The sequence below is a fragment of the Aplidium turbinatum genome, chromosome 10 (assembly GCF_918807975.1).
Source record: "Aplidium turbinatum chromosome 10, kaAplTurb1.1, whole genome shotgun sequence".
In the NCBI taxonomy this organism is placed as follows: Eukaryota; Metazoa; Chordata; class Ascidiacea; order Aplousobranchia; family Polyclinidae; genus Aplidium; species Aplidium turbinatum.
In genome coordinates this window covers 23,210,917-23,234,191 of record NC_137481.1, presented here as the reverse complement: position 1 = coordinate 23,234,191, position 23,275 = coordinate 23,210,917, and the positions used below count along the sequence as shown (strand labels likewise).

General features: G+C 40.3%; 1 protein-coding gene across 1 annotated transcript; it reads right to left on the bottom strand.

Moving 5' to 3' along the window:
• Positions 1–11,971: 11,971 nt before the first annotated feature.
• Positions 11,972–23,275, bottom strand: LOC145778874 (uncharacterized). The gene is made up of 5 exons (XM_082590467.1): positions 23,168–23,275; positions 19,328–19,525; positions 18,208–18,420; positions 15,165–15,395; positions 11,972–12,889 (listed from the first exon to the last, which is right to left on the bottom strand). The coding sequence occupies exons 1-5, from the start codon at positions 23,271–23,273 to the stop codon at positions 12,354–12,356; spliced, it is 1,284 nt and encodes a 427-aa protein (XP_082446593.1). The 5' UTR covers positions 23,274–23,275; the 3' UTR covers positions 11,972–12,353.

The window sequence follows — 23,275 nt, the reverse complement described above, 5'->3', positions numbered from 1 at the left end:
AATGGCGACCCCGTGACCTGTACGCTCTGGGGGAGGAGTTCGGTTGTAATTCGCAGACCTTGGCTCTACAGCATTCGGAAGACCCTTAGCCGCGGCCCCGAGACCTCCTGAAACAGCTGGAAAACGTGTGGATTGCCCTAGTCCACTCACAGGTTGAACGGGCGTTTGGAAAAGGTTATGTAAATTAAACTGCGATTGATGTTCATTTCTGGAATGCCTAGAAGAGCCCTTCTTAGAGCTACGCCGAGAGCCCACCTCTGATCGATATTCAGCTAAAACTACCTCTTTACGTTGTTCAGCCCTCAACTGAGCGTCTTTGAGTGCGAACTCAGCAGCTCTCGCGGCGGCCTCAGCTGCTCTCGCTTCGGCCTCAGCTCTCGCGGCAGCCTCAGCTCGAATGGCCTCAGCTCTCGCGGCAGCCTCAGCAGCTCTCGCTTCGGCCTCAGCTCTCGCGGCAGCCTCAGTTCGTATGGCCTCAGCTCTCGCGGCAGCCTCAGCAGCTCTCGCTTCGGCCTCAGCTTGTATCTGGAGCTCCTCTCGTCTTAGCTGCCGGTTAATTTGTGCCATTATCCGAGACGAAGTCCTAGACATCCTAGTGCTTACATTTGAGGCGCTATCCTCAGGATGTATGTCAGCATCCAACATATCTGAGAACTCACTTTCTTTTTGTTCAAAGTTATTTTTTAACGAGTTAAATTTGGGATCTACCCTATCACGAAGTTCTGCCAAGATTGCAGAGTTAAAGATTTTAGTCAAAAGAGCATGGAACTGCCGTAATTCCTCTTCTAAAGTAGATAACTTAGATCTAAAAATTAACAGTTCCTGCTTATCACTCAAAGAACCTAGGGCTACAGAAAGTTCCCCAATTTGAGTCAAAATATCCCTTCTAAGATGCCGGGCCTCTCGAACTGACTTAGCTTCATCGTTACTGGGTCCCTCCCCAGAATGGCCTGCCCGACCGCAAAGAACATCATCAGGCTTAAACTCAGTCGAGTCTACGGCGGTCGAGTCCCTGTCGCCACCGAGTGTAGACATATTAAATGTTGGGGCTAAATTTAACAATTAAAAAAATTAAGTTACACAAACACACAAAATTATTAGGCTACAGTAGTTATAAAAAACTTAACTGCCAAGACCGTAAAATACAAAAAAGAATTTAAATGCACGATACCGTAGCTGTACGAGTATGAAGTCCTAAAGTCCACAAACTTGCTTGGATTCTTCCACTTGAATCTACAAGCACAGATGGATTGTCTTTAATCTTCTTTCTTGCCAATGAATGTCAAAGTTATTTTTCTTCAGTACCAAACTGAGAAGAAATGTCTTTACTTTTCTTTGCTTCTGTAAGAGTGTAGACTACCAACCAACAAATCTTCTTTTATTATTTCTTGTACTTCTAAGTAGTTCTTCTGCACTAGCTGACAACAAACACGTCGTTTATTTTTATGCCTTCAAGTGCTTCTTGGCTTACCAGCTAACAAAAATCGTCTTTTATTTTTTGTGTGCTTCTAGTGCTTCTTGGCCTACCAGCTAACAAGAACTCGTCTTTTATTTTTTATGGTCACAGCGGTAAACCATAATCTCTTCGTGGGAAAATTGTAACATAAAGTTCCCGGATCCGTTTGTCTGCATGTAGTGACCGAAAAAGAAACACTCCTTGAAACATCTATTCAATAAGTGTATTTCTGTAAAATTAGCCCGCGGCTATCGAAATCGAGATGCAACGCCTTACACCTCTAAAAACTGTCACTACGATACAGATTACTTGGATAAAAGACGGAGAATTTGTCCAGCTAGCAAGCACCAAATAAACCAGTTAAATGTGCGACCGACTTCCAACAAACAACTTCCAGAATGAATCAGAAAAATTTGTGATAACTCAAAGGCACGTCAGCAGTTAGCGCGACGCAACATTTCATGTTTAAACAGGTTTCAACTGAAACAGGTTTAAACAGGTTTGACACAAGTCTTACGAACGATGGTGCAATTTTGGCTCATGTTTTAGGAATTTCCATGACGTAATATTCAGTAGACTTGAACGGTTTTTTATGACGTTTGATTAGGTGAACAATTGTCTGGAACAGTTAGGTAGCCAGCTTTTGTGTAAAAACAAATTTATCAACCAAGTGATCAGACATTAACACAGAATTTGACCATAATAGAGGGATTCCATGTTACGCTTCAATGCGCACTGAGAGGTTGAAGCGTTGCATGGAAACCAGGTAGGCTACTGTTCCAGACAATTGTTCACCTAATCAAACGTCATATAAAAACCGTTCAAGTCTACTGAATATTACGTCATGAAAGTTGCTAGAAAATGTGCCAAAATTGCACCATCGTTCATAAGACTTGTGTCAAACCTGTTTAAACCTGTTTCAGTTTGAAACCTGTTTAAACATGAAATATTGGATTACCAGCTTTGAACACCTGTTTTGAATTGCGTGACAATGTTTTTCACTATTGCGTCACAGAACTGCATACGTGAATTTGAGATATTGATATCTATTCTGGTCATTCGTGAAATGGTTGCTTGAGAGTTAGTCGCACATTTAACTGTTTGCTTAGTGCTTGCTAGCTGGACAAAAATTCCGTCTTTATCCAAGTAATCTGTTTTGTAGTGACAGTTTTTAGAGGCGTACGGTGTTACGTTCCATTTTCGATAGCCGCGGGCTAATTTTACAGGAATACACTTTTTGAATAGACGTTTCGAAAGAGTGTTTCTTTTTCGGTCATTACATGCAGACGAACGGATCCGGGAATTTTATGTTACAATTTTCCCACGAAGAATTATGGTTTACCGCTGTGACCATAAAAAATAAAGACGTGGCTTGTTAGTTGGTAGGCCAAGAAGCACTTAGAAGCATAAAAAATAAAGACGCTGTTGTCAGTTGGAACTTAGAAGCACAAAGAATAATAAAGAAGATCTTGTTGGTTGGTAGTCTACAGAAGCAAAGAAAATTGGAGACATTTCTTCTCGGTTGGTAGGCTACTGAAGAACTTTAAGCTAAAAAGTAAAGACATTTCTTCTCAGTTTGGTACTGAAGAAAAATAACTTTGACATTCATTGGCAAGAAAGAAGATTAAAGACAATCCATCTGTGCTTGAAGATTCAAGTGGAAGAATCCAAGCAAGTTTTGTGGACTTTTGGACTTCATATACTCGTGCAGCTACGGTATCGTGCATTTAAATTCTTTTTTGTATTTTACGGTCTTGGCAGTTAAGTTTTTTATAACTACTGTAATAATTTTGTGTGTTTGTGTAACCTAATTTTTTTAATTGTTAAATTTAGCCCCAACATTTTAATATGTCTACACTCGGTGGCGACAGGGACTCGGCCGCCGTCGATTCGACTGAGTTTAAGCCTAATGATGTTCTTTGCGGTCGGGCAGGCCATTCTGGGGAGGGACCCAGTAACGATGAGGCTAAGTCAGTTCGAGAGGCCCGGCATCTTAGACGGGATATTTTGACTCAAATTGGGGAACTTTCTGTAGCCCTAGGTTCTTTGAGTGATAAGCAGGAACTGTTAACTTTTAGATCTAACTTATCTACTTTAGAAGAGGAATTAATGCATTTCCATGCTCTTTTGAGTAAAATTTGTAACTCTGCAATTCTGGCAGAACTTCGTAATAGGGTAGATCCCGAATTTAACTCGTTAAAACATAACTTCGAACAAAAAGAAAATGAGTTCTCAGATAGGTTGGATGCTGACATACATCCTGAGGATAGCGCCTCAAATGTAAGCACTAGGATGTCTGAGAGCTCGTCACGGATAGTTACACAAATTAACCTACAGTTAAAACGAGAGGAGCTCCAGATACAAGCTGAGGCCGAAGCAAGAGCTGCTGAGGCCATACGAGCTGAGGCTGCCGCGAGAGCTGCTGAGGCCGCACGAGCTGAGGCCATCGCGAGAGCTGAGGCCGAAGCGAGAGCTGCTGAGGCCAACGCGAAAGCTGAAGCTAGAGCTGCTGAGTTCGCACTCAAAGACGCTCAGTTGAGGGCCGAACAACGAAAAGAGGTAGTTTTAGCTGAATATCGTTCTGAGTTGGGCTCCCGGCGTAGCTCTAGGAAGGGCTCTTCTAGGCATTCCAGAAATGAACATCAATCGCAGTTTAATTTACATAACCTTTTCCAAACGCCCGTTCAACCTGTGGGTGGACCAGGGCAATCCACACGTTTTCCAGCTGTTTCAGGAGGTCTTGGGGCCGCGGCTAAGGGTCTTCCGAAGGCTGTAGAGCCAAGGTCAGCGAATTTTAGCCAAACTCCTCCCCCAGAGCGTACAGGTCACGGGGCCGCCATCAGAAGTAATGTTTTGCCCCCTTCACAGTTTTCTGCCCCGCTAGGTTTTGATCGCCCAGCTACACGTAATTTGGGTAGTTGTGAGAGGCGTATCGTGTCTCCTGAATTTAACTTGTGTAAGAAGCGTGATCGGGCTGTGCATGTGACTGAGCCCCCTCAGCCCCTTAAGGGATATAGCTTGTCTTCTCCCGCGAAATCGAGTTCTCAACAACAGGATAGCTTTTTTGAATACCAAAATAGTAGGACGTTCTTCGATAAGGCGGCCTTGATTGGTTACGATGGTAATAATATGCCATTTATCTTCTTTAAAAATCGTGTTACGGCCTTAATGGCAGCTTCGCCCTTTAAACGAACTCGTTTGACTTTGTTACAAGCAGCTTGTGTTAGAACAGCTGCGCAAACGATTGCTAATTTGGTTTCCGACACTCCTGGCTTGTCAGAGGAAGACAGGATAGAAATGTCATTAGCTCGCTTGTCTCAACGTTTTGGAGTTCGTGGAGGTCTTTTCGCCGAACCGGAAATTAGGAAGTACCGCTATGGTAGCAAATTGACTTCGATCTCTTCCAGTGATTTGAAAAAGTTTAAAGATGAATTGTCGCAGTGTCTGCTTTACGCGCAAGCTTATGGTCAGCGTGACAAATTGGAAGGACGTTTTGTTTTGGATTTGGCTAAGCGACTCCCGTTTGACGCTAAGCAGCGTTATCTTGACTTTTTAGGTGATCAGTATGGCGGTACTGATGAGCCTACTTTTCAGAGTTTGTTTGATTTTGTAGTACGGGAGGAAACGCGCAAGTCGACTGATTTTAGCATTATGCTAATGGGCGATTCTGGTGAGTCGCAGCATTTTAAAAAGTTTGGCAAAAGAAAATTGCCTTCTTGTCCGGTTAGGCAGACGTCGGTAAAACCCCATCATAATGTGATTTCAGGGAGTTCGCAGTACTCGACTGCTGTTGGCGCACCGCGCGGTGGTGTGGCCAGACGTAGTGACATACCGGCATGTTTTTATTGTTCGTCACGTGGTCAAGTTGAATATCATTTTGTGTCTAATTGTAAAGAATTTTTGCGCTTGACACCTAAAGGTCGGAGAGATGTCATTGTGAAAGCTGGCAAATGCTTGAATTGTTTGCGCCAGCATATGGTTAGGGATTGCGTTCATGCAAACAACTGTCGTAAGTGTGTCCCTAACAACGATAGGAAACAGTATTTTCTTCTGCATGATTTTTATGTGACGTCACGTGATTCTCTGGATTCGATTGGCAAAGATGATGCTGGTGCCAGAGTTCCTGTGCGTAATGTTAAGATTGGAAATGTTAAAGCAGCCTTTAACCGCGTTACTGCTGCTCGTGTTTTGAATCCAATGACTGGCAAATCGAAGTTGGTGTATTGTCAGCATGATCCTGGTTCGCAGTTGACGTTTGTTTCGAGTGATTTGGTGTGCGAACTTGGTCTTAAACCGTACGATAAAGCGTCGTTTAAAATGGATACTCTGGCTGGTCAGAAACCTACTTGTGCTGACCTTGTCAAACTCAACATCCAATCGTTAGAGACAGATGAACTGTTTTGTGATATAACTTCGGTGGTTAACCCAGCTTGGGCTGACGATGTTAAAACTTTACCGCACAAACAAGATTTAAGTGGTTTCCGTCATTTTCATGACGTGAATATGTTTCATTTGAATGATTGTAGTACTGTAGATGTACTGATTGGCAACGACAACGCTTATTTGATGTGGGCCAAAGAGGAGCGTGTTGGTGAAAATCGTAGTGAACCACATGCTTTGCTCACTCCTCTCGGTTGGTTGGCTTGTGGTGGTAAGTCACCCTTAGATGAAAGCGTTGCTAATGTGTGCAGAGTGCAGATGTCTTCAGAGTCGGATGTCATCTCTGGCTTTCAGCGTAAAATTGAGTCTCGTGATATGGAAAAAGCAGACCTGAATAAAGTCATTCAGGATTTGACCTTGCAAAATGAAACCTGTGAATTGTCTCGCAATGATAATTTGGCTAGAGAACTTGTCGAACCGAATATTGAGTTGAAAGATGGTCGATTTGAGATACCTGTACCGTTGAAGGAAGTTATTGATCTACCTAACAATTTTGTGTTGGCGTCAGATAGAGCTGCTGCTTTAAGGAAGAAGGCTTTAAAACAACCTGAACTTCGTGATTTCCTTACTGACACCATGAAAGATCTTAAATCTAATGGCTATATTGAGCGTGCTGGTGAAGCAGGAAATGTAAAAGGATTTCAGTGGTATTCACCATACTTTGTGACGTCACAATTAAAAAAGCGTATTGTTTACGATGGCAAGTCTGAATTTCGAGGAACTTGTGTTAATGATGTAATGTTTTCGTGTCCTGATTTGTTAAACTCTCTGGCAGATCTATTGGCTAGATTTCGGCTTGAAAGGTTTGGTTTCATGGCCGATGTGATTAAATATTTTTTTCACATTTTGGACTCTTCAATTCGTAAGCCCAATTTTATTGAACTGCTTACGTACACAGGCAGTGCCGTTCGGATCGTGAACGAACGCCCTTTGGTACCTTTGAGTGACGACCCTATGGATTTTACTGTCATCACCCCTGCCTCACTTTTGACCCCATTCTTAGACCCATACTGTGCTGTTGGGCAACCACATGATCGTGACCAACTAAGAAGGGATTATCGGTTCAATTTGTCACTTTCTCAGCAGTTTTGGAGTAAATGGATCGATTTTTACTTGCCAGGGCTTCAGGGCCGGAAAAAATGGCTAAAAATGGCCGAGAATTTGGAGCCTGGTCAACTTGTAGTGGTAGGTTCTCTCCAAGACATTGGTAAACGTGGGAAGTATCAACTTGGGAGGGTGCATGAGGTAGTTCCACAAATTAGGAAAGGGAAGCCTGTGGTTCGTAGAGCTAAAGTTGCTGTCTGCAACTATGATGAGAGTACGGGAAAAGTGAAAGTAGACTACGTGTTGAGGGATATTTCGTGCCTCGCCCCCGTAAAGAACACCTAAGTGTTAGGGTTTGAGCCTGGTTCTGTCTGCGGTGGCCGACCCTTGTCTGAGCCCAAGAACAGTCGGTTATTATCGCAACCATTGTATATAGCGTCATTTTTAGCGTGTATTTATGGTACCAATTTCATGTATCGTCGTGTATTATTCTTATTGCTGTTCATTTTTTGCATGCCTTTTGTATTTGCGTATTAACTTAAACGTGAGTGATTCAAACAATTTGTGTATCATGTGTTTTTATTCATTTGCTCACAATTGTCGTTAATTCTTTTTTAGTTATGCCATGTCAGACTGTCATAACTAGGGGCCGCTATGTTACAGACAATTGTTCACCTAATCAAACGTCATATAAAAACCGTTCAAGTCTACTGAATATTACGTCATGGAAGTTGCTAGAAAATGTGCCAAAATTGCACCATCGTTCATAAGACTTGTGTCAAACCTGTTTAAACCTGTTTCAGTTTGAAACCTGTTTAAACATGAAATATTGGATTACCAGCTTTGAACACCTGTTTTGAATTGCGTGACAATGTTTTTCACTATTGCGTCACAGAACTGCATACGTGAATTTGAGATATTGATATCTATTCTGGTCATTCGTGAAATGGTTGCTTGAGAGTTAGTCGCACATTTAACTGTTTGCTTAGTGCTTGCTAGCTGGACAAAAATTCCGTCTTTATCCAAGTAATCTGTTTTGTAGTGACAGTTTTTAGAGGCGTACGGTGTTACGTTCCATTTTCGATAGCCGCGGGCTAATTTTACAGGAATACACTTTTTGAATAGACGTTTCGAAAGAGTGTTTCTTTTTCGGTCATTACATGCAGACGAACGGATCCGGGAATTTTATGTTACAATTTTCCCACGAAGAATTATGGTTTACCGCTGTGACCAGCTACTGTGTTAAGAGACCCTCTGTTACCAGTCAAGTCAAGTTAGTTGCTTTGATGCTAATTACATGATGGAAGTGAATGACTGGTCAAAATCTTTACAGCATTTACCATCGTTTGATATAAGATCAATATCAGACTGGATTGGACCATCTGCAAGACCTCTTAAAGGAGGTTACCAGTTTTTCATTGAAGATTATTTGCATGAAATTTTTACTAAACGTGGAAATTCTCAAAGTTTACTATCAGCAATAGGGTACTAACATGGATAACTACTGTAAAACTAGGCCTACTACGTTTGGCTACATAGTATATATACTTTGTTCTGTTACCGTGCATAAACTTTTGTTTGGTATTATTTTGCATTTCTTTGTGTTGCAGACTTGGTTCTAGATGCAGTCACATTACTGCATTGCTATACAAGATGCATCATTTTTACATTCGTGATGTAAAAATGATCCCACCAGCACAGAGCAACAGTGGCACAAACCAAGAGGCGATGCCATTTTTGCAGAATCAGTCACAAATTACATCTTTACAAGAGCGGAGACCGCCCGGACCAAACGGAGGGTGAAAAGCACCATAAAATCACGCAGATTCGATGCCAGATGCAATGACCTTAAATGTCCCTTGCTTGAAAGCGAAATTGAAGCCTTTGCAGCACGCTATGCTTCAAATGCACCATCTTCCCGCCTTTTGAAACATCATGATGCATCAAATGAAGACATGCTTGTACATAACTTTACAAGAACCACATCGTCGGCTGCGTAGCCGAGTGGTGAGAACGTCTGCGCGACGTTCGAAAGGATGTGGGTTCGACACCGCTCCAGAGCACGCGGCTGCGTCTCGGCAAAGATAATGGCAAAATAAAGGGAGCAGCTGACTCGAAGACTATATGTCACTTCGCTGCTTCCTGTCGTCTGTGGTATCACATCTGTGATCGCAGTGTACTGTATGTTATCGCAATGGGCGCAAATAAAAACACGGTTATTATTATTATTATTACATGCTCTTGAGGAGGCAACAACTTCGTAGTCTCAATCAGTTTTATGGCACAATAACCGAAAACGACGACTAACCTCCTCAAACTTTAGAAAAATTATTAAGCGGAAGGCTAAGGCATCTAGCCTACTTCCTTTTTAAAATCAATTTTTAAACCATCAATGCTACACCATGTTCCAGCTGTTCGCTACGGTTTGACAAAGGAGAAGAATGCAGTTCGGTTATTATCGCGAAGAGATGGAAAAACAACTAAGCAGAGACGTAGAGATTTTTGACAGCGGCCTAATAGTCAATCCTGGGTTAAATTTTTTTGGAGCTTCCCCAGATGGAAAAGTGTTTAACAAGTTCAAAACCGGAAATTTTTTTGTACTTTTGGAAGTGAAGTGCCCATTTAAATATAGAAACAACTGTGTACAAGAAGCAGCTCTTAATGATGACTTTTGTCTCCATTTCCTTGATGATGAACTAAAACTGAAAAATACACACAACTACTTCTATCAAATTCAGGGGCAGATAGCCCTCAGTGGTCTCCTTTGGTGTGACTTAGTTGTCTATACCTCAAAGTCTTTATTTATTGACCGAATACACTTCGATATAATGTTTTGGACTGCAAAAATGGTACCTTCCCTTGCAAACTTTTACTTTAGTTTTGCGCTGCCATATTTGGCTGAATAGTTGTTTTTATGGTGATAATGTGGTTATGTAACCTATTCTGTATTCATGACTTAATAATAAATCAGAAAGATGGTTTTAAACTGGTTATAATATAAACGGAACAATCTGTGCGGTGTGCAGTACTGTAGTTTGTCTAGACTTTCAGAGCAAGCTTCAACCCGTCACGGTCTGTTGGTTCAACGTGGAATCCCTCTATTGGCTATGTAACTTACTTAATCATCGATTTTTGATATGGACCTGTCTTACAAATTTTGCCTCGCAGAAACCTAAATCCATCACTGCACTTACAAAAATCGGTGTCCACCTCCAAAGTGCAGTCGCGTTTGGGTGATCGACTTTGCAAACGAGAAAACGACTAAAATGAAAAAGTGGTGGTTGTAGCCCACTTACGATGTGTGCGCTTGAGCAACTCACTTTTAACCAGAACAGTTTTTCTTCATTCAGCTATTAGCGGCACTTTGTTTTTGTTTGATAATTACAGAAGAACAAAGAGTTATGGTTTGGGTGGGAATCGAACACACGAACGTCATCGAAATGACTACCACTGTCTTAATCCTCCCCGCCAAGCTGTGGACGACGAAACGGTGAATTAGCTTACTTTACATAAAAAAAAAATTGTTTTTCTTGCAACTTCTGCTTGGTTGAAACGCTGCTCCTGTAACTTCTGATTTGTTCCCTTGTCTCAGTGCAAGATGATTGTCCACTAACTGATCTTAAACAGCGTCGCTTTTACGTTTTAGTGGAGTCGTGAAATTATCGGTTTAATGATTCCGCTGTCTTACAAAAGTTTTTTATGTGTTAGTCACTGCCATCCTGTGCATGGCACTATTCTATTCTAAATAGTTCTGCATACTTTTACCACACATTAGTAGCAAAAATAAAGCTTCTGCCAGTTTTTGAAAACAAATTTTGTGATTTTGTTGTAAAATCATTGCTACAAAAATAATAGCTCTAATAAAGTTTAATGCTACAAAAAGAAAACTATATGTATAGGTTTGCCTTCCAATGCATCCTCAACACTCAATATTGTATAATGCACTGTATCCTCCGTACAATAGGCTACTGTAAAACTGTCTTGAAACCCACCAGAGGTCTGACGGGAATTGAGATTCCCACCACCAAAATAAAAACAACAAATTTTTTTTTTTTTTTTTTACTAGCTGAACTTCATGTTGGTAAAAATTGTAGCCTATTTGTGAAAAGGAAAGTTTTTAAAACAACCAATTTTATAACTCAGGGTTGAAAGGGTACCGAAGGTATCCTTTCAACACCCAGGGTTAATTGGTAATGTTTCCCAGACTAGGCTACTCTGAAAGGCAAAAGAAAGCAGCAACTCTTGATTTCCTCATCCAAGAAATGCAGATCTTGCACTTCGTTAAATGGGTTAAGATGATGCAATTGTGAATGGTGTAAGTTGAAACAAAAAATATTGTAGAAAACAGAAATGAAGGCTATTACACAAGCTGGCATAATGGCATTCAATATTGCATAAGAGCTGACATTTAAATTTAGTAGCCTACTAAAACAGGTTACTAAGTTATTCCTGCTTCATTATTCTAATGATGTGAAAGAGCCAATGCGTTTTCGTTACAATCTTGATGGGAAAAAGTATGGAAACAGACCTTTCGCTTTCGTTTAATTTTTTGAAGTGCAATAATTCGAAAGGGAGGCTAAATGAACGAAAGACCTCGGATAATCACTTACGGCCTTTATAACATAGGCTAGGCCTACACTACACTACGGCACTTTTAGGCCTAACAACTACTTATACCATGTTCATAAAAGTTCTAAACCAGTTATGCTTCACATGAGTGGCAGAAAGTCTATGCAAGTAAGTTACAAAAGTAACCAAAATAAACATTCACAATTTATGTTTAAATTTAAAGTTACCTCATAGGCTATCTGCTTTGAGCACTTGAACAGGTTAATTTAATTATTTAGGCTACTATTCAAGTTAGCAATGTGTTTACTTAGAAATAACGCCTTTCTAATATTTTTTTAGCTTTAGAGAGGCACATGAAACTTCTTCCCCTTAATTTCACAACTGAATGCTCAATACTGCCTAGAGCGAAGCTAAGGAGAAAATTTTGCAAAATTTATAAAAAAAAATCTTGCTTATGAGAAAGGGCACGTGGGCCAAGTAGCCTACCCTCCTGGATCCGATACTGGTTGGAGAAATGGAGCAGTAAAAAGAACATAAATTATACGATGCATGCAATATATTAGCCTACGAAGCATGAGCATAAAAAGCATTTGACTTTTAAAAAGATTCGATGAAGTGATTAGCCTGAAAAATACAAACGCTTGTGAGCTTATAGGCGACTAAAGTACGCTAAATTTCTCGGGCCGGGCTTACAATCACCACTATGAATGAAAACACTTGTCTTGCCCATAATTTTTCTGCAAAGTTTAATTGAAAATTGGCACTGAGGAATATGTTTGTAACAACACGTGCTTTGCGATTACAACAACGCATTAAAACTATTTTTTAAAGCGCATAGCCTATTTTATTTTCTTCGCTTCTTCTTTTCGTGAAACGCGTTGTATTCGCTGTTTGAGTAACGTGGTGTTTGAAAAGAATTTGAAATTGGTCCTTGCGATACTGCATTACTGTTAGAGCCTGAATTTGAGCGTGAAGTCTGGTTTTGCCGCTGTCTTTCAGGAAAACCAGTTTGTCTTTCTATCATTGCTGGCAGCATTTGGGGTCTATTTCCAGCATGTCTGTTTGATGGTGGATGAGAAGGATTATAGCTTGCGTTGAATGCGAAATAGTTACTTGGAGTTGGCTTGGGCCGATTTCTTTTGTTTTTGTAACCGGAAACATTGTAAGTTCTCGATTGTCTCAGTAATGAGTGATCGCTGTAAAATCGTCTATCTTTTGTCCGTCTGTTTCGGGACTGTTGTTCTGTATTAATTCGCCTTTGTTTCTTTTCTTTGATGCAACAATATATCAATGACGACCCAACAACAAGAATTATTATTCCGCTGATGGTAGCAGCAACTATCGCTATTTGTGCGTTTGTAAGTCCAGGTATGCCATTATCTGCAAAACAAGTTTTGTTCACAAACGCATAAGCTGCATATCCACGATAAACAATGATGTAATCAATTTTGGTTTTGTACAGTGCTAAACATAGAAAGTAGGCTACAATAGGCTAATCTATTTTATGTAGATTGGAGAAGAGAAAACTTTGCAGATCATGGTGAAATGAGGTTCCAAGTTGTTTAAATTAAAACATCGATCACAAAACATCCAGATATCGTCAAAAAGGTGGATCCACTTCAAATACGCCTGCACATTGTGATATTAGTAAGATTGATAGTTCTATACCAGGTATCCAGCCTACCTATTTAAATAGCATGGGCTCTATCCAAGGGGGGGGGAGGGGGGTGATCACCTCCCCACTAATTGGAGTGGGGGGGTGATCAATGCAAAATCACCCCCCCCCCCCCCACTCATTTGGCTTTGAAAAGGTTTTGTGATATTTTATTGATCAAATTTTGAAAAATATATTTTCGCTGTTAGCACTTTTTAAATTTTTTATCAATATGAATATATATTTCATTTCAATATGATTTTTTGGTTTGGCAACCCTGAACTACGAGCCAGGCGTTTACACTGTGTTTTAACTTAGTTTGCTTGGTAGCCACTTTAACAAGAAAAAATTCTGCCACTGCAAATGACTAGAATGACACCGCCAACCAATCAGAACATGTTATAAGAGGCTACTGTCCAATTGTGACCTTTCTCGCACTTAGCCAGAGAGTTAATCTTTGTTTTGAACTTTATTTGGTAATTACAGAAGAAAAAAGAGCAATAGCAGTTGTGAGAATCGAACCCACGTCAATCAAATGACTACTTTCTAACCCTAACCCCTAAAAAGCCGACCAGCTGCCAACTTAGTCGGCAGCAGTGGCCGAGTAGTTAGCGCGTTGGGCTTGCAGTCGAGAGCCTGCTGGTCACAGCGGTAAACCATAATCTCTTCGTGGGAAAATTGTAACATAAGTTTGTCTGCATGTAATGACCAAAAAAGAAACACTCCTTTGAAACGTCTATTCAAAATTGTATTTCTGTAAAATTAGCCACCTGGCTGTCGAAAATGGGATGCAACGCCGTACACCACTAAAACTTGTCACTACAGAACAGATTACTTGGATAAAAGATGGAAATTTTCGTCCAGCTGACAAGCACTAAGCAAAACAGTTAAATGTGCGACTAACTCTCAAGCAACCATTTCACGAATGACCAGAATAGATATCAATATCTCAAACTCACGTACGCAGTACTGTGACGTAATAGTGAAAGACATTGTCACGCAATTCAAACAGGTGTTCAAAGGTGGTGATGCCATGTTTCATGTTTAAACAGGTTTGATACAAGTCTTACGAACGATGGTGCAATTTTGGCTCATTTTTAGGAAAAATTCCATGACGTAATACGCTAAGATTCAGTAGACCTGGACGGTTTTTATATGACGTTTGATTAGGTGAACAATTGTCTGGAACACCTGCATGTTCGACTCCACCCCCCCCCCCCGCACTTGCTGTTGTTTCTCTGGGGAAGAAACTTCACTATAATTGCCTCTACCCAGTGATCGATTTCGAGTAATGAGTAGTACCAAATTTAAGTCATAAGTAGAGTAGACAACCGGAAACAGACATTGCCGTCGGCTGCAGCGTGGGTCAGGTGTACGTCAGAAGGCGTACACCGATGCATAGCGCTCAAGTCTGCTTTCCCGCAATGCAGGGTAAAAATATGAAAAACAAACAAACAGCTGATAGAAAATCCAGCACTTGATTTGCTTTGTATCATCTTCTTTTCGCCCTTTTTCACGTCACGGAAAACGTAGTTTATGATTGGTTCGAGTTCGAGTTTTCATTTGCACTGCCAGAATTATTTCTTGGTAAGTGACTACCAGTTTGCTTACCCAAAAATGCCCTTTCCGGAACATACTTTATGAAACGACTTGGAAACCCTATGCTTCGACCAGAAAGAAGCTGAAGCTGCAATGGGGGGTCTGGGGGGCGTAGCCCCCCAGAAGTTGAAATGACTATAACGATTTTATCCCACTGTCCAAAAATCACCCCCCCGAATTCTAAAAGTGGATAGAGCCCCTGTTAAATAGCCTATCTTTTTAAAAAATCGGAGGCCTAGGCTACTCAATTACAAGCTTTTTTATGCTTGTAAAGCGGCCAAGTTCAGCACTCACATCATTAACAAATTTTGATGCGTAGCTGCATCTTCCTATCCTAAATTTGGTAAATCTAATCACAATCCAAACTGGCGTTAATTTGCCCCTAATTTGCAAATAGCTTGCCTTCTTCGCAAAATATAGGTCGACCTGACCATCTGCTATCTTGATGGGCACTGCAACTTCTTTTTGGTTCTCCAATCATGACGTAACCTTCTGCGCATGCGTATTCAATCGCAGCGTTGGAGGAAACTGAACGACCAAGTGCTGGTGTGATCGAATTTCCATCTTCATCAAATAGATTCCATGAGGCATGTTGCGGAGGTGACAAGTCCGCTGTTATCTCGCATGCAATCCCTGCAAAGACAAAGAAGTCAACACCAATAAAAAAAGGAAGATACCGGCAGCTTAGCTTATTGAATCAATTTGATCTATCAACCAGATAAAAAAAAAATATTTTATTTGACTGAATACACAAAAACATGGTTTAAAATCGGGAGTTAAACTTGGGTCACATTGAATCCACCATGAGAAAGAAAGCTCATCCGTTGATGTTCATCAGCTGACCGTATTGATTTTGCTGGTTATAGGCAAATTGTTCGTAAACAGTTGTTCGTATATTCTTCGTAAACAGTTGTTGGTGAAATGAAATCCGTAAAACAATTCTTCGTAAAGCATATCTTCGTATACATCAAATCTCAATTGCATGCACGAAGAAATACTTTGGGAAGAGTTGTTTTACAAAGAATTAATTTTACGAAGAATTGTTTACGAAGAATTGTTTTACAAAGAACTGTTTACGAAGAAAACGTCGGACACCGATTTTTCTTTTGTGTATTGTATTCATTTCTTGGCTCTTCTACCTTCATGAGTCTATAGAGTTAGTTCTGACATCAATAATAATCTTTACTATCCGGATAACGGATATACCCGGATATTTATATTTCAGCTAATTGGTAAACCGGATAATAAACAGTAAATATCAGACAACCGATTTTCAAAATCTATAAAATGGTTGATTATAAAAACATCTAATTTTGATACAGTTTATTGTAAATGTCCACACTTGCCACGTAAATAAAAAAATTCCACATTTTAGTCAAATGAAGTAATCCAGTTGAGTGTCAAAAGAAAAGTTTCAGAGTAAAACAAAGAGTTCAATTCTGCTGTACTTGAGAGAAAAGATATTTTTGTCATAACGTGGTAAACCACAGTGTCTGGTGTGCTTGTAAGTAATAGCCTACCCGTTTCAAAGAAATTTAATTTAAAAGACTTTGCATTGAAGATGTGCTCCATGTTTGGTATCACATACATTTGCTACAGAACTTTCTTGATCATGAAGCGATTAAAAAGCAACCCACTGAACAGCATGGCTGATGAAACATTTGATGCCTAGTGTTATATATTCCTTTCTTCGTTACCAGTTGAAAATCATTTTTGTGTGGCCCGTAAAGTTTTTCTCAAACCTCAATGTGGTCCTCCATACTCGCAAGCTTGGACCACCCAAACTAGGTCAGTGCCCAGGGCAGGAAACTGCGAGTCAAATATAGTTGTCGATACCATTCCTCATCAACCTCACTTCTTTTAGTAATCTAACATTGGAGCAACATAATGAATCATCAAGTCAACTCATAGAAAGGTTGCCCACAACCACAAATTTCCCCTCAGGACACATTTTTCTCAAACGAAAGACATCAAAACGCAAGAGTAATTATAACAAACAAGTGTGATAATTACTTCCAACAGTTTTTTGTCCCTTTGTCGAGTTCGAAGAAATGTAGTAATTGTAATTACGTACTTACAATCTTGCATGGAGGAGTGTCAATGCGTAGACATGACAGAGCCCAAAGTAGCTGATCATAAGCACCGATTTTGTCAAATCAAAATAACAACAACGAAAAAAGTTAAAATCATGTTCATTTCAAATGAAGTCATTTCAGTCCTTTCTGGAGGAAAACACTTTTTTTGCAGTGGATGTTTTGAAAATGTTGTAAATATTAATTCCTGTCAGTTCATAGGCATTCAATAACGCTATGCTGTATCTTTCACGTTCCAAAACACACATGTCAAAAATTTAACAAAACCACTCTAAGCCTTTTTGGTAAGCTTATTGCAGAAACATAAGCTCTGTTTGTTTGAATCTTTGCCATTATAATCAGGCAAATTAAAATTTCGAAAAATTGTAACAATACGTGCAGCATAATAACAAGTAATCGTAATTAAATAGTTTGACATTGTAAGTGATCATATTTATAATCGTAAAGAGGACAAGCAGTCGAGATTGACAAGCAATTGAGAGAGACAAGCAGATCGTGCTTATTAATCTTTGTTCTCTACAGTTAGTATCAAATTGCCCTGTTTTTGTATGCTTTACATAAAAATTGTTGCAATTCGGTGGTGGTATTCACGTTTTTCCCCGTTATTTCAGGAAAACTTTCGCAAGTGCTGCAGCCTATTATAGCACACAATCACTTATTGGTCATTGGTTAATTCTTGGTCGCTGGTTTGAATCTTCATCCTCGGCTTATTCAGTCTGAGAATGCAGATTCAAACCAACAGCAGTTGTTTTTCAATCTCAGTGGCAAACCCTTTTTATTCAATGAAGTAGTGTGCTTGCCTCTGCACACTAGTGTGTATGAATGTGTAGTTAGATTTACTGTGATAGGGTGGTGGCTGACTAGATGACTGCTTATGGTCTTTCGCTACCATCCTGATTGCGCCATAATCTAACCAACAGTTGTACAATGCATTGTTTTGACAATTACATTTTACTCTGATTGTTTGTTAATATATGGCGCTGTTAAAACAAAATAAATTGACTTGACTTGATTCCTTGGAAAGTTTATGACTATGACGTTTGACGTCGTAATCATAGCCACCGAATATCATGAAAATGATTAGTAACATGCCGAAACAATCGCCTCACTCGTAATTGTAAATCACTTCAACTTCAGATGCAAGACTAACCAATGCAAACAACACAAATCTATTTTTAAAACTTGGCAATTGACTGAAAGTTCAGCTAATTGTTGTAAAGACTTTGCCACTGCAAAATTAGTTTTTTTTTCTATATTAGCCTACTGTTTCATAAACTTGAACAAAAAACCTGCGTAGCAATCTATAAATATTTTAACAACTTGCGTCTATGAAAAGATCAAATTATGCTTACGCTTGCAATGCGGAAAGTCCTTATCCGCTTCGTTGCTCCAGCGACCTTGCTTGTTGCAGAATATGATCTTCTGTGCGCCTTCGTTGGCAACTAACAAACTTCCCTCTTCGCACTCATACATCAGGGGTTTCCCCAAGTAATGATAGTCTTGCAATGAACCGTTCAGCTGGAGACCTTGGTTTGGAAATGTTTTCGGAGTTCCGCATTTAACGACTGCAATAAAATTGTATCAAGTCAGATAATAATGCAACAGCAACAAATCTTGTTTCATAAAAGTTAGCTAAAGTTAACTCTAGATCAATGCTCTTCAACAGGGGTTCCACGGAACATATAGTGGAATTCTGTGAGTTTAAAACTTTAGTTTAAAGGATTCCGTGAATGTTCCTTGTTTTTAGAGGAATCGATTTCTTGCTTCATATGCGACATTTTGAATTTTTAAATCACCGTGCCGCAGTCACACTCCAAAAAGGCCAGTTAGTTATTATTTTTGTTAGTGGGGGTTCCGTGACAAACGAGACAGTAAATCGTGGGTTTCGCGATGACAAAAAGATTGAAGTACGCTAATATTCTATCTGGGCTCATTAATCAAGTCCAGCATGTTTTCAACATACACAAAACCATGCATGATTCAGACATGGCCCAGAAAAGTGACAAATCTAAAAATTTTTATCTACCTTACGTCGCTTTTGCGTTGTTAAATTACTCCAATACGGTTGAAGGGTCCCAGACAGCAAATCAGTCATTTTGCGTCTGCAGACGTTGAATCTGTGCAAAAACTGATTGATGTGCTGTTAGCGGTTGTTTTCGTCGGCAAACGTTGAATTAACAAAGAATTGGAGCAACTGTTGGCATTTATGTGGTATTTGAGAAGTGTTTCGAAAGCACCAATAGTCAAGCTCATGAGCTAGATAAAAAAAAAAACAAAAAAAAAAAACGATAAAGATGGAACAGAATGAACAGATGGTTTTCAAATGCTTTAGTTATTACAGAAAATCAAGTACTTTTAGCTTTTAATCAAACAGACTTATTTAAATTTTACATCGCTTGGCGTAACCAACTTTTAATAAAATGCTACCTTCAAAAACTTGCAAGAGAAACAAAGTTATTTGGACTTTCCAACCTGAAGTATTTGCACAAGGATTTGTGGTGTCGTTCCATGATTTGTCATTCAAGCATTCCCTTGCAAGAACTGAGCCTGGTATGATGTTGTAGCCAGCCATGCAGCTCAGGGCGATAACACCTCCTGGTCGTACTCCGTTCAAGCTTCTTTGAGCAACTATCACTCCGGGATAATTTGCGCTGGAAAATGGCTCACAGGCTGCAACAAAATTTAATTTTTTAGACTTTTTGATCAGTGATCAACATGAAAGAAATGTGGTTGTCTGTGTGCTCCAAGAAACACGTTCTAAACCAGCAAATCACCTCTTTTTACATAGATTTAACGTCTACAGAGGACAAATGTTGAATTATGGCGCTGGTAGATCTTAGATCGATTCCAGGTCGTATCAGATCTAAGACTTCTTTCTTGCATAACGCAGTGAGAATAAGTTGGGTAACAATGTGGTGACATAGTAAATCAGATATAAAATTAAAAATGAGCCCTGTCACTAAAAGACCTAGCTGTTGTAGAGCGACAATAAATAAAACTATTACGTTAGCCGTTAGTATTATTATTATTGTACTGCAATAAAAAAATAATTTACTGACCATGTTAAACCACAACAGGTGTCCCCCATGTCATCTCCTGAAAACCGTTTTGATTTGAAAATATCTTCACTTGTTAATTATCCCAAACGCACAGTAGGCCTAAGTTAAATAGTTGAATGAAGTGCCGGCAACGGTGTGACATATCGAAGCTAAGCCCAAATCTCTCACCTAACTGAGCTCTGTGAAAACACAGCAACTCGTTTTTTTATTGCCTATCATGATTTGTGATCATTGGAACGGAACGCATTCATTACAGCAAGTCACTGATTTAATTTTAGAAACAAACCATCATTTATTCGCTCTTCAATTTAAACACTGCTGATGGTAAGCCTATGACTAGGTCTATCACAACCAATCGTCAACACATTGACTTGAGTTGAAAAGAAATTAAGCGAATGTGTAGGGTAGCCAAAGTGTTCAGTCGTATATGTTTTTGTTTGCTAATCTGCAGGCCTACTTATATTTGTTTTAGTGTTTTAAATGGTTGCGATTTGGAGAACAAATCTTGCTTTGCTGTTATAGGCTACAAACATTATTATAAATTGCTGTTTCTATTTCAGCAGCTTATGTATTTTATTCTTGTTTACCTTCGAGCTTGAAAAGAAAATTTTTTCAAGATGGTCGTCAACAAATAAACGACTTGTTGGAGATGCAGCTTACCAGTCACAACAGGAATCGCGACAAATTATTGTTTGCTGAGCTATAGCCTTCGGTGAGAAAGAGGCGAAAGACTTTAATTATTATTTTACTTTCAACACTAAACATTATGTGGTGTTTTCGGCACAGTTTGTTGAAGATAGTTTTCTTCTTACCTCAGAATAATAAGTACCTTCCTCGTTAATTTTCAAAGGTTAAATGCTGCAATTATGAGAAAAGAACTAAGTATTTATACAAATAAACTAAGCCGTCGTCGTCGTGTGAGCGTCTGGGGCCGAGGGTTTATCCTTTTCCCAACCCAGATTCACGATGTTCCCGGACTACACTGAAAGGCTACTAGAGAGCAGCCAGTCTTTGGTTTCATCATCCATGACACGCAGACCTTCTACTCCGTTAGGTGGCTTGAATATGGAGCAGTCATTGATGATGTGGTCTGCGGTCTGTTCCTTGGCACCACATTCACAGGAAGAGGAAGAGGCCATTCCCCATTGGTGCATGGTTGAGCGGAAAAGCCCGACGCCCGTACGGAGATGGTTGAGGCGCACCCATGCCTGTCTTGGGAGTGTTAGACCGATGGGGCGTGTGTCGGCGTCGGGGATGAACGAATAAAGTCTGGTGGCGGTTGACTTCCATTCAGAACTCCATTCATGGTCCGCCCAAGCAGCCTCAGAGATGTCTTGTACATCAGCTTCATTGATAAGAAGTTGAGCGGCTGGCACGAATGGGTGTCTTGATTTCAGTCGACGGGGGTGCTCGTTTGGGAGAGCAGAGATCTTGTGGTGGAGTCGGTGGTTAGGCTCCAGTGCCCGTCGACCGAGGGCAGAGTGGCTTCTTCGCGACGAAGCTCAGCGGGTTGGATGCCAGCGAAAATGGGGAGATTGTCCAATGGTGTGGGACGCAGGCATCCGGTTACTGTGCGCAGGGCGATGTTTATAGCAGTGTCGATGTTATGGCAGTGAGCACTGCGGCACCAAACAGGTGCACAGTACTCTGCTGAAGAGTACACAAGGGCTAAGGCTGCTATACGCAAAGTGTCAGCCCTCGCCCCCCAGCTAGAGCCTGCCAGGCGCTTGAGTAGCGCAGCGCGGGATGTGAGTTTCTTTCGCAGTGACACCAAATGGTGGCGGTATGTGAGCGATCTGTCCAGTGTCACCCCAAGATATCTTGGTTCGGAACAGAAGGACAGAGATTTTCCGTTGTTCTGGACGTGTAGCTCACGATCAGCTTCCCGATTATGGAGGTGGAAAGCTGCTGCCACAGCTTTGATTTTGTTGAATTTCAGTCGCCAGTTCTGGAGATAAGCTGAGAGAGTTTTCATGTCCTGGCTCAAGGTGCCTTATAGATTTTCCCACGACGTTGTGGAGTAGAGAATTGCCAGGTCGTCCGCATAAGCATATTTTGCGGAGACCGTAGTTGGCAGGTCGTGGGTGTAGATGTTGAAAAGAAGTGGAGCCAGGACCGATCCCTGTGAGACGCCATTTTTCAGGCGTCTCAGTCTGCTTCGCCGTGAGCTACCGGTGGTGAGTGTGAAGCTTCGATTCCTGACAAGTTCCATAATCATATGAACCATATGTCGGTCAGGAAGCAGGCGAAGCAGCTTGCAAGTAAGGCCGCGATGCCATACGGTGTCATAGGCAGCTGTAAGATCTAGAAAGACAGCGCCGGCCTTCTTTTTTGCCTCAAAGCAATCCTCGATGTCTTGGGTTAAGAGTGTGACCTGATCTACGGTGGATTTTCAGCGCCGAAACCCAGCTTGCTCTTTTGGAAGGAGCGGGTCGATTATTGGGTTGATGCGTGCGCTGATCAGTCTTTCGAGGATCTTGAAAGGAACACAGAGGAGAGATATCGGACGATAACTCCTTGGGTCCTCTGGTGGCTTGTAAGGCTTAGGGATCGCAACTACTAAAGCTCTTCTCCAGATTACTAAGCCATTTTGTACACACAATAAGTTATGACTATCTGTTTACATTCTTACAGGTAAATTTTAAGTAGATATTTTTGACATGCAAATCATTATGTACGATTATTTTATTTTTGGATCACATTCAATGGAATCAAAACAAAAGCTTGAATAAGTGAAATTTTAACTCTCTTGGTAGGTAGGCTAGTAGGCCTAGCTTTAAATAACATCCACAAATGGTCCAGCTAGAAACATAGCCAGTAGGCTAGTAGGATTTAGTAGGTTCAAATAGATTTCCACGAGCCGCATTGCAAAATTATACCTGAGATAAAGCGAACCGGTTGTTGGATCAGACTGTTGTTACAACCCACATAAAGAAGATTCTTATATATTCTTTGGCGTTATGGAACAGATTTTTGAGGGTGTCAACCCCAACACTAGGCTTCATTAAAAGTTTAAGCTACGCCAAGAATTAACTGGAACAGGCTCAAACAATTTTAATTCTAGTGTCACATTGCAAATAGAACAATACATATAACTTATTCACATACATAACTTAACCGATCTATGATGCATAAAAGGAGAGACTGCAGTCATTATATTTATTATTATCATCATTATTTATTATTATTATTTCTGTATCGCATCAATAGATCAGCAGTTCGTAACATGAAAACTTCATCAAATACCACTTACCTGGTTTTATGATTCCTTTAGTGATGGTGGCACTGTCGACAAACTGTTGCAAGATTAAACCACAAACAAAAAGAAAGTTTAATCTAAATTTCATTTCAATAAACATAA